The 13,697-nt window shown below is 44.1% G+C and overlaps 1 protein-coding gene across 2 annotated transcripts in view; it reads right to left on the reverse strand.

Annotated features, from left to right (window-relative positions):
• Nucleotides 1–3,793: 3,793 nt before the first annotated feature.
• The window catches only part of MFAP3 (microfibril associated protein 3), a 12,887-nt gene continuing 2,983 nt past the window's right edge, over nucleotides 3,794–13,697 (reverse strand). The window contains exons 2-4 of one of the 2 annotated variants that reach the window (XR_003093429.1): nucleotides 8,864–9,329; nucleotides 6,051–7,732; nucleotides 3,794–4,991 (exon numbers count right to left, since the gene is read on the reverse strand). Coding sequence is in view for 1 of the 2 variants with exons in the window: in XM_006021133.3 (XP_006021195.1) it covers nucleotides 6,987–7,732; nucleotides 8,864–9,143 (1,026 nt within the window). In the remaining variant the exon portion in view is untranslated. Of the gene's footprint in view, nucleotides 7,733–8,863; nucleotides 9,330–13,697 lie in introns of both variants that reach the window. The other variant, XM_006021133.3, reaches the window with a different exon arrangement.

Below are 13,697 nucleotides of genomic sequence, written 5' to 3' on the forward strand. Positions count from 1 at the left end.
AAGGGTGGTCCGTGCAATTCCCCAGAGAAACCCCTCTTCTGATCGAAGATGGCCAACTGCTTGTCATCCCTCTGTAGAGCTAAACTGGGAAAAACTGTCAGAAATAAAAATAATAAATAAAAGTGATTGCTCCCCAGAGGAGATTTCACTTGGATACCTATCTTACTGCTTGGATGCTGATCTTGCTGGGATCCTTTGACCCCAGCTGACTTCCTACCCCTGGGGCAGGGGGCTGGATCTGATGACTTGCAAGGTCCCTTCCAGCCCAAATGTCTACGAAATCTATGAGATAACTGCTCCCACCAACTTTCAGGAGGAAATGTGGGGCCCCCTGATGGAAAAATACATGAGGAAAAATGGAGTGGGTCTTTGCAACAGAGTCCTTTCTAGGAGCTGTCTCCCAGCCCCGCTGCAAGGACATCAAGATGAGGAGATGACATTTTTTATCAGGAACGAGGCCCTGCAAGATGCAGCAGGTGGATGCGCAATCTGCCTCTGGAAAGGGACAGAGTCTGCTGCCTGCCTAGCCTTGCCCAGACCCAAGACGGCTTCCCCACGTGTGCAGATAAGAGTGGATGGAACGGGCAGATCAGGAGCAGCAGCAGCTAAAGCAATTTGCAGTGCTTTAGACATGCAACCTGTGCTTAGGAGACTGGAAAGGCAGAGGTGCAAGCTCTCAGAAGCAGGATGGGAGAGGATGCAGAGTGACCTGGGTGCCCAAGGCCTCTCCATGAAGGGAATGACTGTCCCCATTAACCACGAGACGCTGCCCTTGAGTACCACTGGGCTTCAGTGGGTTCCACGAAAGCAGCTTTGCAGCGAAGCGACCGGTGAGGTGAGGCATGCACTGTCCGTCTGTACCAAGGGGGGTAGATTTCAAGCAAGGTCGGCAGACAAATGCACACTTGGCTTGCACGTGGAATGATTGCGATGGGGAAATTTCATGCACACATGGCCATTAGTGCACACTGTCATCCGCTTTAGCAAAGGCGCGATCAGAACGGCTATTTGGGACCTGGCTGGTGTGGACGGTGGCAGCACTAGACAGCTAGTGGCAGACGCCTCATCTCAGGTGCCTGACACCAGTGGAAGTTTTAAGTAGCAGGGGCCTATTTTGACTTTGCCTTGCGCTCCATTACGGACCAACTCCCCGACAGCTAGCTCCGGCTGCTTTTCAGACAACTTCCTCAGTCCAAAGTCCCTCAGCAGACCTACAAGTCAAGCCTGGTATGTGAGTCTAACGGGCATAAAAAGGCCAGAAGGGTGAAAACCAATGTTAAACTTGGGGCTGAGACCCTCCCATTGGGGGTTACTGAAATGGTGGTGTGACAGCCAGGACCACTGTAAACAGATGGCAATATTACATGTTATGTTCATGCTACTTAACACTGCAATACAGAACAGGGATAAGATCAGGATCCTGTCTACGCAGAGGAAAAACCATAGTTCTTGAAGCACAGAAATGCTGGATTCAGCAGCAAATCCTATCCACTAAATCCCGGGTTGTGTTTTCTTTCACTTTGATTTCCTTATACTGCAAGCTGTTCAGGACATCCAGGCTGCTGTGTTCTCTGTGCATTGCCCAGGACTCGGCACCCCGACCTGTTGTTAGCATAGCACAGATAATTAAGCTGGCTGCTCTGTACTTCAGTGTGAAGGCAAATTGGCCTCCAGAAGGAGGCATTTGCATCTAATTCTTGCAGACACAGAGAAGGGCTGCTATACAGGCCAGACAGCGCATGGGAACAAATGATTCCAGCCCCTTCATGGGTTAATTGACATGTAGCAGCCTCTTCAGATACCGTATGGAGCCTCAAGGCAGATGGGTGGACATATGGATAATCTACACATATATCTATGGATGCAAATAGCCCCACTGCAAGCACTCAAATACATGGTTGCAATGCGGGACACACGGGGGAATTTGAATTGCACAGAATAAATAAATGATAGCGTCTTGGGATAAGTACAATCCTGCTCTAAAATATTTTTGTTCTATTTTAAGGAAAACCACTCGTTTTCATTAAGCTAATTAGTTGTTTGCACAGCACTTTGGAAACAGAAAAGGCTACCTACTCGCTCGCTATTATTTCAATCATTGTCAAACCAGCATGAGGGAAGTACGGGAAACTCTTAGTATTAAAGCATGCTGAAATATAGATGACATTTTCTGCAGGTTTTTGACATTACAGATATCTGGCATAAGTGAAATGGAGAGATTTACTGCTTTGGAGCACAGTGAGGAAACTGTTCATCCAATATGCAAAGGGGTTGGCAGTATTTTCTGATGTGTGTGAGCGAGGTGTCAGTGAACAGCAGAAAATCAGGTGGCAGATACTCAGCTGGTGTGAATTGCCATAGCTTAATTGAAGTCAATAAAGCTATAGCAACCTGCGCTCGCGCAGAATCTCCCCCTCCGTGTGTGACAGGCTTGACACTTTATTAACATGCCTCGAGTGATGTGTCACTGCTTTTTTTGGACACCCATCCTCAAACCTGAGCAGAAGATCCAGCTCGGAAGACAAGATGGTGGCAAGAGGGGTAATTAAAAAATAAAAAACCCAACCTATTGTCTTTCACAGTGGAAATATCTGCAGTTTCCAATTCTTTAGCACTGCCTGGTTCAGCCAGCGAAAATAGAAATGGGTTTTACGCCCGTGCAAACTTCATTTCGAATCATGCTCTACACAGGTTAAATGAAAATGCATTACAAAGCACATAGGTGGCTTGGACTAGTTACCAGTAACATTCAGTTCAGTATCTCCCCAAACACAGCACTAGAAGCCAGGTATTGATCAAACGCTGACCCTTGCCTGAATAACGTTGCTCTTCAAGCCTCGGTCAACCCTGGTGGGCAGGTGGAAGAAGTGTTAAGTTTTCATTTCGCTGTCCCACTCGCGCAGAAATTGGCAGTGGGAAACGTTCCTCTTTTATTTGCATTGCTGCAACTCCACTGCCATTGCTAGGGTTTCCCAGGGGTATTCGCCTCCACAGATTGCACTTGGGACTTCAGTGCTCGGGGCTGGACTGTATAGCTCCATGTTGCATGGCCCTGTGGGGAGCAACTGGGATTTGTGCATGTGCAGACATTGTGCGACTGCTCCAGGACTGGGAGATTCAGGTGACTTTCCCCGCTGTGCCTCTTAATGGCTTTGTTGGACAACAAACAGCAAGGGAAGAATTTCTGCCCTTAAGGGCTTCCTCTGTCCGGAGGGGTGCAGAGAGACAGCAGGCCTTATGGACTTGACCAGTCGCTGCAAAAGGCGAGCAAGGGAGCAGAAAACCCTACGTGCTCGCATACCTCCTCCTATAATACCTGGGCACAATCTGTCCCTGAAAGGTTTAACTATTCCCAGTGTAAGTTTCTGCTCTGCTAATTAGGTGCTGCCTTTAATGCCATTTCAGTTGTATTGAACCATGAGTGGGTTTTTATGGAAAGAAAGGCCCGTCCTCCAAAGTACAAATACGTTTGAATATCGAACAGAATCACTGTAATAGACGTCTGAAGAAGAGGAGAGATCATAATTTGCAAAGCACTGAAACGAGGACCTTACTGAACCCAATTATTTTGCAGTTATTTGTTTCTGCAGCTGGTAAGAATCGTTGCAGCTGGTTCTGGAAGAAATTAAGAAATGAAAGGCCAAAGATATTATGGCATGAACTGCCTCTCAGATATAAGGACACGACAGCAACCTTTTTTTAACTGTGCCTAACAACTTTGCTGACATGAAATGAAGACAGCTTCTCACTACCCTTTAAGTGATACAAGAGAACTTAAATAGCAAACTTCTTTTTTGTAAATTTATTTTCAAAATCTACCAGTTCATTTTATGAAAGCATGAAATCTTGTGCTGTTACACAAAATAGACACATCACGTTCTACAGAATACAAAGAACCACACAGTTATAATTTTAGGCACAACTCTGGCTAACAAGCGAGTTTTACACCATCTATAAAAGAAACAGAGATTAGGACGAAACGACGAGACAGCTCTGTGATTGTCGAACACACGGTTAAGCCACAAAAAAAGTATTTTACGAGACAAGAAACAAACACTGGAAATGGGAGAAAACTCTTTCTGAATAATTCGCAGATGCATTAATCAAATTCAGGCAGTTGTGTGCACTCCTAATTCATTTAGTGGAAATGGGTCAACCTGTTGGAAACCTCTGTGTTAAGCTGGAAATTACACGTGCCAACACATCATCACCCCCACTCCCATCCCCGGGATCTGTTAAATATATTCAATATACTCTTAGACAATATATAATTAAATTCAACAGGAGCACAATAAAGCCCCATATTTCAGAAATACTTATTTATTGGAAATCCTGCAAAATAGGATTACCATGGTGCACTGGCCATACGAGTTAAAGGAAATCCTGATTTCTACCATCAAGTATGTGACGCTGTGTCTGCCTTCTGAGGACCTGTTACACTTGGCCAATCTCTTTTCTACGTCCTTACCAGAGGACATGCACGTGGACAGGCAGGTAGGTGCACAGACCGGTTTGGTTTTGGACGAACTTCAGAGCTCTCCGAGCTAGAAGCAAGAACAGATTGAAGGAACTTGGGAGCTGTTCTCTTACACTCCTTGGAGACAGCTCCGGTGTCATGGTGTTGTGCGCAAGCTGCTGCTTTTTTGATGAGACGCGTCAATCATGTCTTCATATTTGCTGGTTTGGAAGCATTTAAAAGGAGCCTTTGTTTTATGGTACCATTTCCAAATTGCACGCATAATGTGAGGACAAAATGTCATGGATGATATCACCATATGTAATATGACAGTTTGGGAGAGGGATCTAGCCAGCTTCATTGAAAGACAGGCATGCATCCGTATGGGTGCTAGTACGTACAAGGCGACACCAGATTATCAACCCTCTGGCTGCAACGTCTTTGAACTGATGCAAGATGATTCTTGTCCAAATTCAGCGCATCGTTATCCAGTGGCATTGAATTCTACGGGACACCACTGAGGCCAGCAGCTTAGCTGGATACATAAAGAGACCGCAAGTTTACCCAAAGAATAAGCAAAGCCGTAAAAGTCACTATCGCAAACCATAAAAAAGAAATTAGAAAAAAACTCCAAAATCTTGGGCTCTGGGACATAAATTGATCTCTGGCTATGGGAATTATGAAGAAACTATTACTTAGGGCAGCTTATACTGTAAATGCTTGTTGCTAAATGTACTGGCCTGATTCAGCAAGAAAATTGCTATGTTTCTAATAAAGACAGTCTTCTCTGTCAAGACACTCTGTTAAAACCTATTGTCGCTCGCGTTAAGCTTAAAAGTTTCCATGAAAATAATTCTAAAATGGAAACGGATACTTCAGCATCTCATTCCTGAATACTGTCTGATGAACGTGATTTATTCACACCATGTATTACCGGGATGTATTACCGTACAGCACCCTGCCTTGCAAAATAGCACTACTTTGCTTGTTTGTCATCCACCTCCACTCCTGTAAATGTAACATTAAATCCTCTTAAGAATCCTGAATGTTCCCTCCAGAAACCACTAGTTCAAGTGATGGCTCAATAATAGGAAGCAAAAAGAGTTGTGGGAAATTAAATGTTGCTCCTGTTGCCAAGTTGTTAAAAATTATATGGCAATATGCTTCCAGTAGTTGTAAGAAATTAATTTGTGGAGTGCTTACAAGCCTTACATATACTAAATCTCAGCTGGAGATAAAATGCTACTTAGTGATACAACTTGTAAATGCTAAAAGGGGGAGGAAAAAAAATCAGCACCAAAGAGTGAAAATAGGGGTCGGGATCTTCCCTGCGTCCTGGTTCCTAAAGGCTGGATCAGCAGCACCGAGAAGACTCCTGGGACTGGAGAGGACCCAGCCGGCAGACAGGATGCCTGGTCTCTTGTAGTCCTTGCCATTTTGGCATGGGAGAGGACCTGTCTAAAGGGCTAATGCATCGAAGAGGGAGCCGCTAGGTCCTTTCTGTCCTCCCAGTGCCACTGCGTTCTGCAAATCCTGCCCAAACTAAGAACCTGGCTCTCATTTCCACCCCCACAACCCCTCTTTTCTTACTCACATTGTTTCAAAACAACTGCCCGAGACATTCGATCTGGAGATTTTGTTTCAGGTTTAGTTTATGACATGACCCTCGTGTCATCCCTTGCTCACGGAGACATCCAATACGCCATAATACTTTGGATTTTGTACAAGGAGTCAAGTCAATGAAATCAGAGGAGAGACAATAAACAGCGGTGCTGTCTTACTGTCCCACTCCGTAAAATGGATCCAAAGGCGCTTTGGCACCCAGCACCGGGTTTAAAAGAGCAGTTATGTCAAAACCAATATTTCATCTTCCACGCGCTATGACAGTTTGTGGAGGTTTTCAGCAGAATCGTGGAAAATGGGGAGCTAGGTTATTCCATAAACTGCTACGAAACGATGACTTAATTCAATCCAGCTGCTAAATCTGTACGATGCCGTCTTCGAAGTACAGTACATTCTGCAACGATGAAGCGTGCTACACGAAACAGGTTTCCTGAAGCTCACCTCAGTTTTGATGGGCAGCACACATCAAGAGGCCACTCAAGAACAGCACGCTAGTCAACTCACGACAACGGTGTGGACACGCTCGAATCAAGACTTTCATGTTTCTTTGCATGTATGGAGAGTTCACAAAGGAGAAGATCTTATTGCAGGCATGTGGCTTAGCTTGGTCAGTCCTTATCCAGTGACTGAGGCTACCAGAAAACATTGCTCTCTTTCTGAAATATTTCCAGAGCTGTAGAAAACCAGTGCTAGGGGGCATTTCAAACAGCCCTATGTAGACAGCCTTTAAAACAGTAAGAAACATTGGATAAGGAAAATACCAAGTGTTTTGGTAATAGTTTTGGCACCTCATAATCTGGGGAAAAGTCATTATTCCTTGTGCAGATTCTGGTCTCTTTTGTTTTCAGTTCTTTCTCTTGATGTCATGCAGAAATGAGGAAGCTTTCATCACCCGACAGAGCTGGATTCAACAGGCATCTTCCTCAAAAGGTGCAAAATGGCCACTATCATGGGAAGCAGTGTCAATGCTTTGCACTTCTGACTGCAAGTGAATCGACACCTGGACTGCTATTTCTTGGCCTTGTTCGCTCATGGAGCCGTCATCAGAATCCCCCGCCGGTGAATTACTGCGCTTGATCTCCGGGTCGACGGGGTAGATTGTGTCTTGCGTATTAAGGGCTTGGGTCTGTTTGATTTCTTCTCCCACTTCGTCAGGCTCATCCACACGCACTGCCTCGAAGATCTCCTCCATGAATGCCCTACAGTTCAGGATGAGCGGTGGAAGGGGCACACTCCTGGCCAGCTCTTCAATGTAGCGTGCAAATTCCATGGTCTTAAACTGGGTGACTTTGGCCAACTCTAGCGTTTTGGCTGACGTGATGATCGGGATGCGTTTGGCAATCTCAAAGGCCTTCTGAAGCTTCTCAGCCCCTTCAGTCCGGAAGAACTCATTGATGGCCTTCTCTGTCTTGCGGAGGTGGCTGCTCATCATACACAGGCGAGTTATGTTTAAAACGAGGGTGATAGCAAAGGCAACCAGGCATACAATCATGTAGTAGATGCTCATGTCCCCCGAGGTGAAGATAACCCTCAGAGTGACTGTGTAGTAAGTGGTGTCATTATGGTTGGTGGCTGCACACGTGTACCGCCCACGGTCATCAAAGGTCACTCGCGTGATGTTAAGGACATTATCGGTGATCAACCAACGCCCACCTACAGAGACGAAAGACGCAAAAGAAAGCAATGAAATGATCATTCAGAAAAATGCAACCAGCACTTCTTTCTTTATCTGGATACACGTGTTGGAACACAGAGCACAGTCCAACGATCCCCCAACGACTGCTCCTGTGGTGGAGATTTCATTTTATCGCTTGCTTATCTGGAAAGCCACAAGTCCACGTCCTTCCCTCCCCCAAGACGAAAATGAACATCCCAATCTGTGTTGTGGTGCATTATGCTGTGCGGATGTGCCTATAAATTACAAATGCTTTGGAAAAAGGTCGCTAATATTGGTTTAGCACGTTCTCCCTGCCGTGCAGCGATCTGTTTAATTGCTGTCCTCTATCATTATAAAGTCTAATTTTCCATCCGAGTTAACTGAGACAAAAGTCAAATGACCCATGGGAAAAGGTCAGGCAGTCGGTAAGAGACTCAGCTGGCCTCAGACCCGGGAGTCTTTCTGTTCCCGCTTCTTTGCTTTAATGGAGGCTTCTTTATCGAGTTACCAAGCTCTTTTAAAAAGAAAACAACAAAAGGCCGGCTTCACAGGCTGCTTCTTGCCTGTTTGTAATTTAGGAAGAAAACAGATTTGTTTTTGTAACTCAGTCCCCTCATTACTCTGCTTTCAATGCATTCCCAGATGGCTTCTATAGATTATTTTGGCTGCACATAAGCTACGAATCCCCCCCAATTAATATGCACTGCTCAAAGACAATACTGTCAAGTAGCTCCAAGTTACAAGTTCACCTAATTTCATGCCTGTTGCTACCTAATGAAGGATGCTCCCCAGATTCAAAACAAGGCAGGAAGTATTGTCCCGTGCTTAAACCTGGCTCTCCCAGGCCAAATGTCTTGCTTCACTACAATCTGCCCCTCCTCCGAGGCACCCAACTCTGCTTCGTTCATTGAAGGGGGAAGTTAGTTGTCTAATTTGGGTTTGTGAATTTAACACCTGGAGCTGGGTGCTGCTACTGTGCACTCGATCCGGGACTCTGCCTCCCCGGGCTGCAATGCCCGATCTGTGAAATGTGGCTAATACCTCCCAGAGAGCATCAGACAATTGAGATCCAGATAACGTGCGAGCCTGACAGCCGTTTCAGTACCGGAGGGAAGAGCAGAGCTTACCTTCATCGTTTTGCTTGAGAAGATGTCCTTTAGAATTGTACCAAAGAATAAATTCATACTGGCTGATGTTGAGATTACATTCAATTAATGCACCGGTCCCCTCCTTTGCTATGATATCATGATGTGCTGGAGAATTTCCCAAGGCTTGCCAGACCGGATGAAGCGACACATTGAGAGGCTCAGGTACAGTCGTCCCGTTAAAAGTTACATTTTTCAGTGCAAATCCAGCAGACAGACCAATGCTAGTAATGAAAACTAACAGGTAACAACTGAGCTTCATGGAAGACTAGAGCCAATTTTTTCTTTTTCATATAATTTGGAGCGGGAAGCAGAAAGTATAATATCAAGCTGTCTGCATTAAGCCGAAACTGAGAGCAGGATTTGCAATGTTCACCGAGAGAGAACGTCTTGGATCCAAGTGTGCTGGCAGTACCGTCAACATTAACGGTGGAAAAGGGAAATCCAGCTGAAACAAGAATTGGGATTGTTAATATCAAGCTTACATGATTTTCAAATCTCATTTCCAGTAAATAGGATTTCCGACTAAACCAATTTCATCTGTCTGCTAAGAGGTTTGGAGTCAGAGTTGGGCTCGCTCACACCGGAGAAACGTGGGTAAGACGGTATTAGCACGATCGGGGTTTCAGTTACTTCAGAGGTACACTTTCTCCCCCATCCAAAATAACACATCTCAGGAACAACTGCAAGGAAAATGCCAGTCGTGCAGGTCAGACGTGCATAATTATCAGTGTGGTCAGAATGTGGTTGGTGTGTGCAGCAGACTAAGTAAAAATGCCTTCACAGAAGAGGAAAAAGGAAAGATCAAATCATATTTTACAATTAAAAAAGATATACCTCAAAGAGCTTTTATGTTCCGATTTCCAAAAGGTATCAACACTTAGCCCCTTCTTCTGCATCCAGAGGTAACTGCAGTGTATTCTGTAGAACTTTTAACATTTATCCAGGAGTGAATCCAGGATTTTGAGGACGGGGATATAGGGTACAAGGGGGGTGGCACTGGCATGGGGTGGGGACGGGGAGAGAGGTGGTAGAGACTGGCAGCATCCACCCCTGCTTGCACCTACTTGATTTGCTGTGGATAATATTGTACTTTGTGCCACTATTACTCAGCAGTTGCATCCTGTTTTTCATTTTCCAAAGTGCTTAAAAATCATGAAGTGCCAAACTGTGCCCTAGTGTTATCAATGGGTGCTTTGCCTAGGGATAAAACCCACACATTTTAAAATCAAGGCTCTTTTATGGCATTAGGATAGACCACACATTTTGATGTTTCTCATCTGCAAGGAATCTTTTTTCAATCAAGTATCAAAACACGCTGGTTTTCACAACCCAAGGTGAGACTGAAGATTTGTACGTAATCTTCTTGAAGCTTGACTTGAGAAATGTTCTGCCCCGTTTAGTATTCCTAGACTCGTGGTTTCTTCCAGACTGTTTGACGGCAATGAAAAAAACATTTACAAAACCCTTCCCCATCAAATTAAAATACCTGTTTTCTTAATGAATATCCTGCATAACCTGTTGAGTATCTGGCATCAAACTTTACGATCTGTTCTTCAACCAAAAATGAATGCTAATAGGTTTGTATTTCACAACGAGAGCAGCACAAAGGAAGGGGTGATTCATTCCTTCCCTTTTCTTGCACGGAGCGCAGCTTGCAAGAGATGTTTTTCTCTTCGGCTTCGCATTACTAGGTAACGGTGCACCTTGGGTTGCACTATAATTGAACTATTTTTACTACAGGATTTTTACTATAATTGTAATTGGTTTAAAATTCTCCCTGCAGGATACATGAATTAAGCATGTTTGGGAAAAAGGAAATTAACTTACAATACACGGTACAGACTAGGAATTATTTTATTAAAGGCGGTTTGCTCTACAACAATCGGGATCTCTAATTTCTGTCCATTAAGCAACCACGCTGATTCTTTGTTAAGATCAGCTAATGGCGCTGAGTCAGTCTTCCCTCCCCATGCTTTCTTCTGCCCGCTTCGCTTCTGTTTTTTCCATTTAGGATGAGGTCAGCAGCTATGGAAGAACTCAATTAGCACCACGTGGCCAAGGAGAAGTTGCTTCCCATAGGCCAGAAGACAAGGAAAAGGGCTTCTGAGTTAACTGCACTCCACAAAGGATATCACTGGAAAAGCAGTTCTGCAAAAAAAAGCAGTGGTAGTGAGCTCCCCTTCTGCTGCAGCACACGGCCTCAGCCACAGCGACTGCAGAAGTCAAAATCGGCAACTATTTTCAACCCGCCGTTGCCAGGCAGTGGCCCTTTGCTGATGGACCATCTCCACCTTCGTGTCTGAGGCTGATTTTGGTACAATTCACTCCTTCCACTTGAAGTCCCAACATCCCAATGGAAATAAGCCAGGCTACTAACATGGCACAGAGGCATATTTGCCATTTGTCTTGTCTGCATATACCAGGCCATATAATAATTTGAGTCCATTTTCCGTGCCTCCCCTTTCATATGTTCCTGCTTTCCTGCTCGCTTTCTGGGCTTTTTCTCATCTCCTTGACCCATGGCAGAGTATCTCTCTGACCCTGTTTGCCGAGAGTCACTTCATGCAGCTTTTCTTCTTCCTCCGAAATTATCCCCCTTACAACTTTAGTTCCCTCACTGTTGTCCTACTTCCACTGCTTATGTGCCTTATTAATGCCTTTGAAGCACCTTATAATGTATTGCCCCTTTAGCTTTTATGATAAAATAAACATTAGCTCTTCCATTAAAAAACTTGCTCTTTAGTGGTTGATAAGCCTTCCGAGAAAACACATTTGGGACTGAAGCTTGCTATATCTCAGTTTACCAGTAAATTAATATAAAAACATTTGGCTTTTTAAAGCTGCATATAAATAGATTACATATTAATAAATCATGTTAGGATTTCACGAGTGTGAGATTCATTTCTTGTTCTCACATAACTGGAAAACGACTTTCATTTTAAAAATTATTAGTCTATAATATGATCTAATCGCTGTTAAAGAAATGAAAATTTAAACACGCATAAGACCATTTCAATACTGCTTCTTTCTGTGGAGACGTAATGGTCTCATTGCTTGAACAAATATGACAGTTTGATAATTCAGACGAAAGTGAAGCAATAGGGAACTTTTTTGGTCAATTTAAGCAAAATTCAATCACATGGTTTTCAACGGGACAATTTCTTTCTTTTATTTTTCCAGGATGTTAAGATTGGTTCTCTGCAGCAGAGTAATTAAAAAATGAATTAGGATTTATGACTTTATCTGCCTTGTTCACAAGCTGGGGGCTGGGGTGACACAGGCTAAGGTGCACGGCTTAGACAGCCCAAAAGTTGCAAGTTTGAGACCACGGCAGAAGCACTCACGGCGTGGCCTGTCAGATTCCAATTAAACCTGCAAATTCTGCTAAATACCTTGTCACAAGGAGACAGAAAAGGAAGGAAGTTCACATAATTAATCTACATGGTTTCAAAACTTGCAATTTAAAGGCAATATGCACAGAAATAAAGAATGGGAAAGAGGGAATACAATCAAGGGGAGCAACTTTCTGGCCGGTGTATCACGAATTAGCCCTGCACCCTCTCCAAGTAGCACTTTGATCCTCTGCCCGTGCCCGGTATGGTGCTGCCTATCCCCTCCGTGATCTGCCACGGCCTGACCACCTCTGGCACAAATCGGTTTGAAAAAGCCTAGTCCAGTACTCCTCTTGTGTTTCAGTGGAATGTCATTTATGTGACCAGGAAATCACACGTTTCACTTCTATAGGCTGGTTTCTGAGCCGCTATTCCTAAATGTAGTTCCAAAACCAAGTTCATTCTTGGCCATGAAACTGAAAGTGCAGGCTACAATCTGATGAGGGATTACTCTGGATTTTGCTGTTCTTTGTAACTTTAACTAATAACAGGTTTAATATAGCCAGCAGATATGCACATTCATAGAATCACAGAAAATAAGGGCTGGAAGGGAGCTCAGGAGGTTACATCTAGTCCAGCCACCTTCTCAAAGCAGGACCAGCCCCAACTACATCATCCCAGACAAGGATTTGTTGAGCCGGGTCTTAAAAACTTCCAAGGATGGAGAGTCCACCACCTCTCTGGGTAACCCGTTCCAGTGCTTTATAACCCTCCTAGTATTTTTCCTAAAATCCAACCTAAACTTCCCTTGCTGCAACTTGAGACCGTTGCTTCTTTTTCTGCACCTCCCCACTTTTCCTTTAGGGAAGGTCCATACATGTCTTTGGAACTTTAAAGCCTAAATTTAGGCATCTTGTTCCTTTTGCATCTCTAAGAACCAGAATTGAATCAAAGTTGGAAGTTGGGGACTTGCTGTGCCTGGAAGAGCCTAAGATCATCAACTTATTGTGACATTTACTTACTTTTTATAATATATATAATACATCCATGTTACAGATTTGGGAGATGACATCATTGCAGAATGTACTCAAGTGACCCAAGCTCCAATTACCCCATCTCAAGTTAGCTAAAACTGAGTGAAAACAGCGACACTGAAAGTACCGCTTGAGCTGCCCGGAGGGGTTGTGTTAGTCGCTGACAAGCTGTACCACCGACTCCAACTTTCAAGCTAGGTCCAGTCCCAGAGCAGTCGAAAGAACCAGTATCATCCAGGGTTTTTCTGCACCATCAGGACTTGAATTAATAGCACTGCTGGGATTATAACTCAAGTTAACTAGGAAGTGAAGACAAGCTCTTATTCTCATTATTGAATCAGACACAAAAGAATAGTTTGCAATGCCTCAATATAAAAATCGCACTAATAGTGTTTTAGAGTTAGTGCAGATAATTCCAATATCTCCTGTGGTTTCCCTGTACCACTC

The sequence above is a fragment of the Alligator sinensis genome, unplaced genomic scaffold, assembly GCF_000455745.1.
Source record: "Alligator sinensis unplaced genomic scaffold, ASM45574v1 scaffold550_1, whole genome shotgun sequence".
Taxonomy (NCBI): Eukaryota; Metazoa; Chordata; order Crocodylia; family Alligatoridae; genus Alligator; species Alligator sinensis.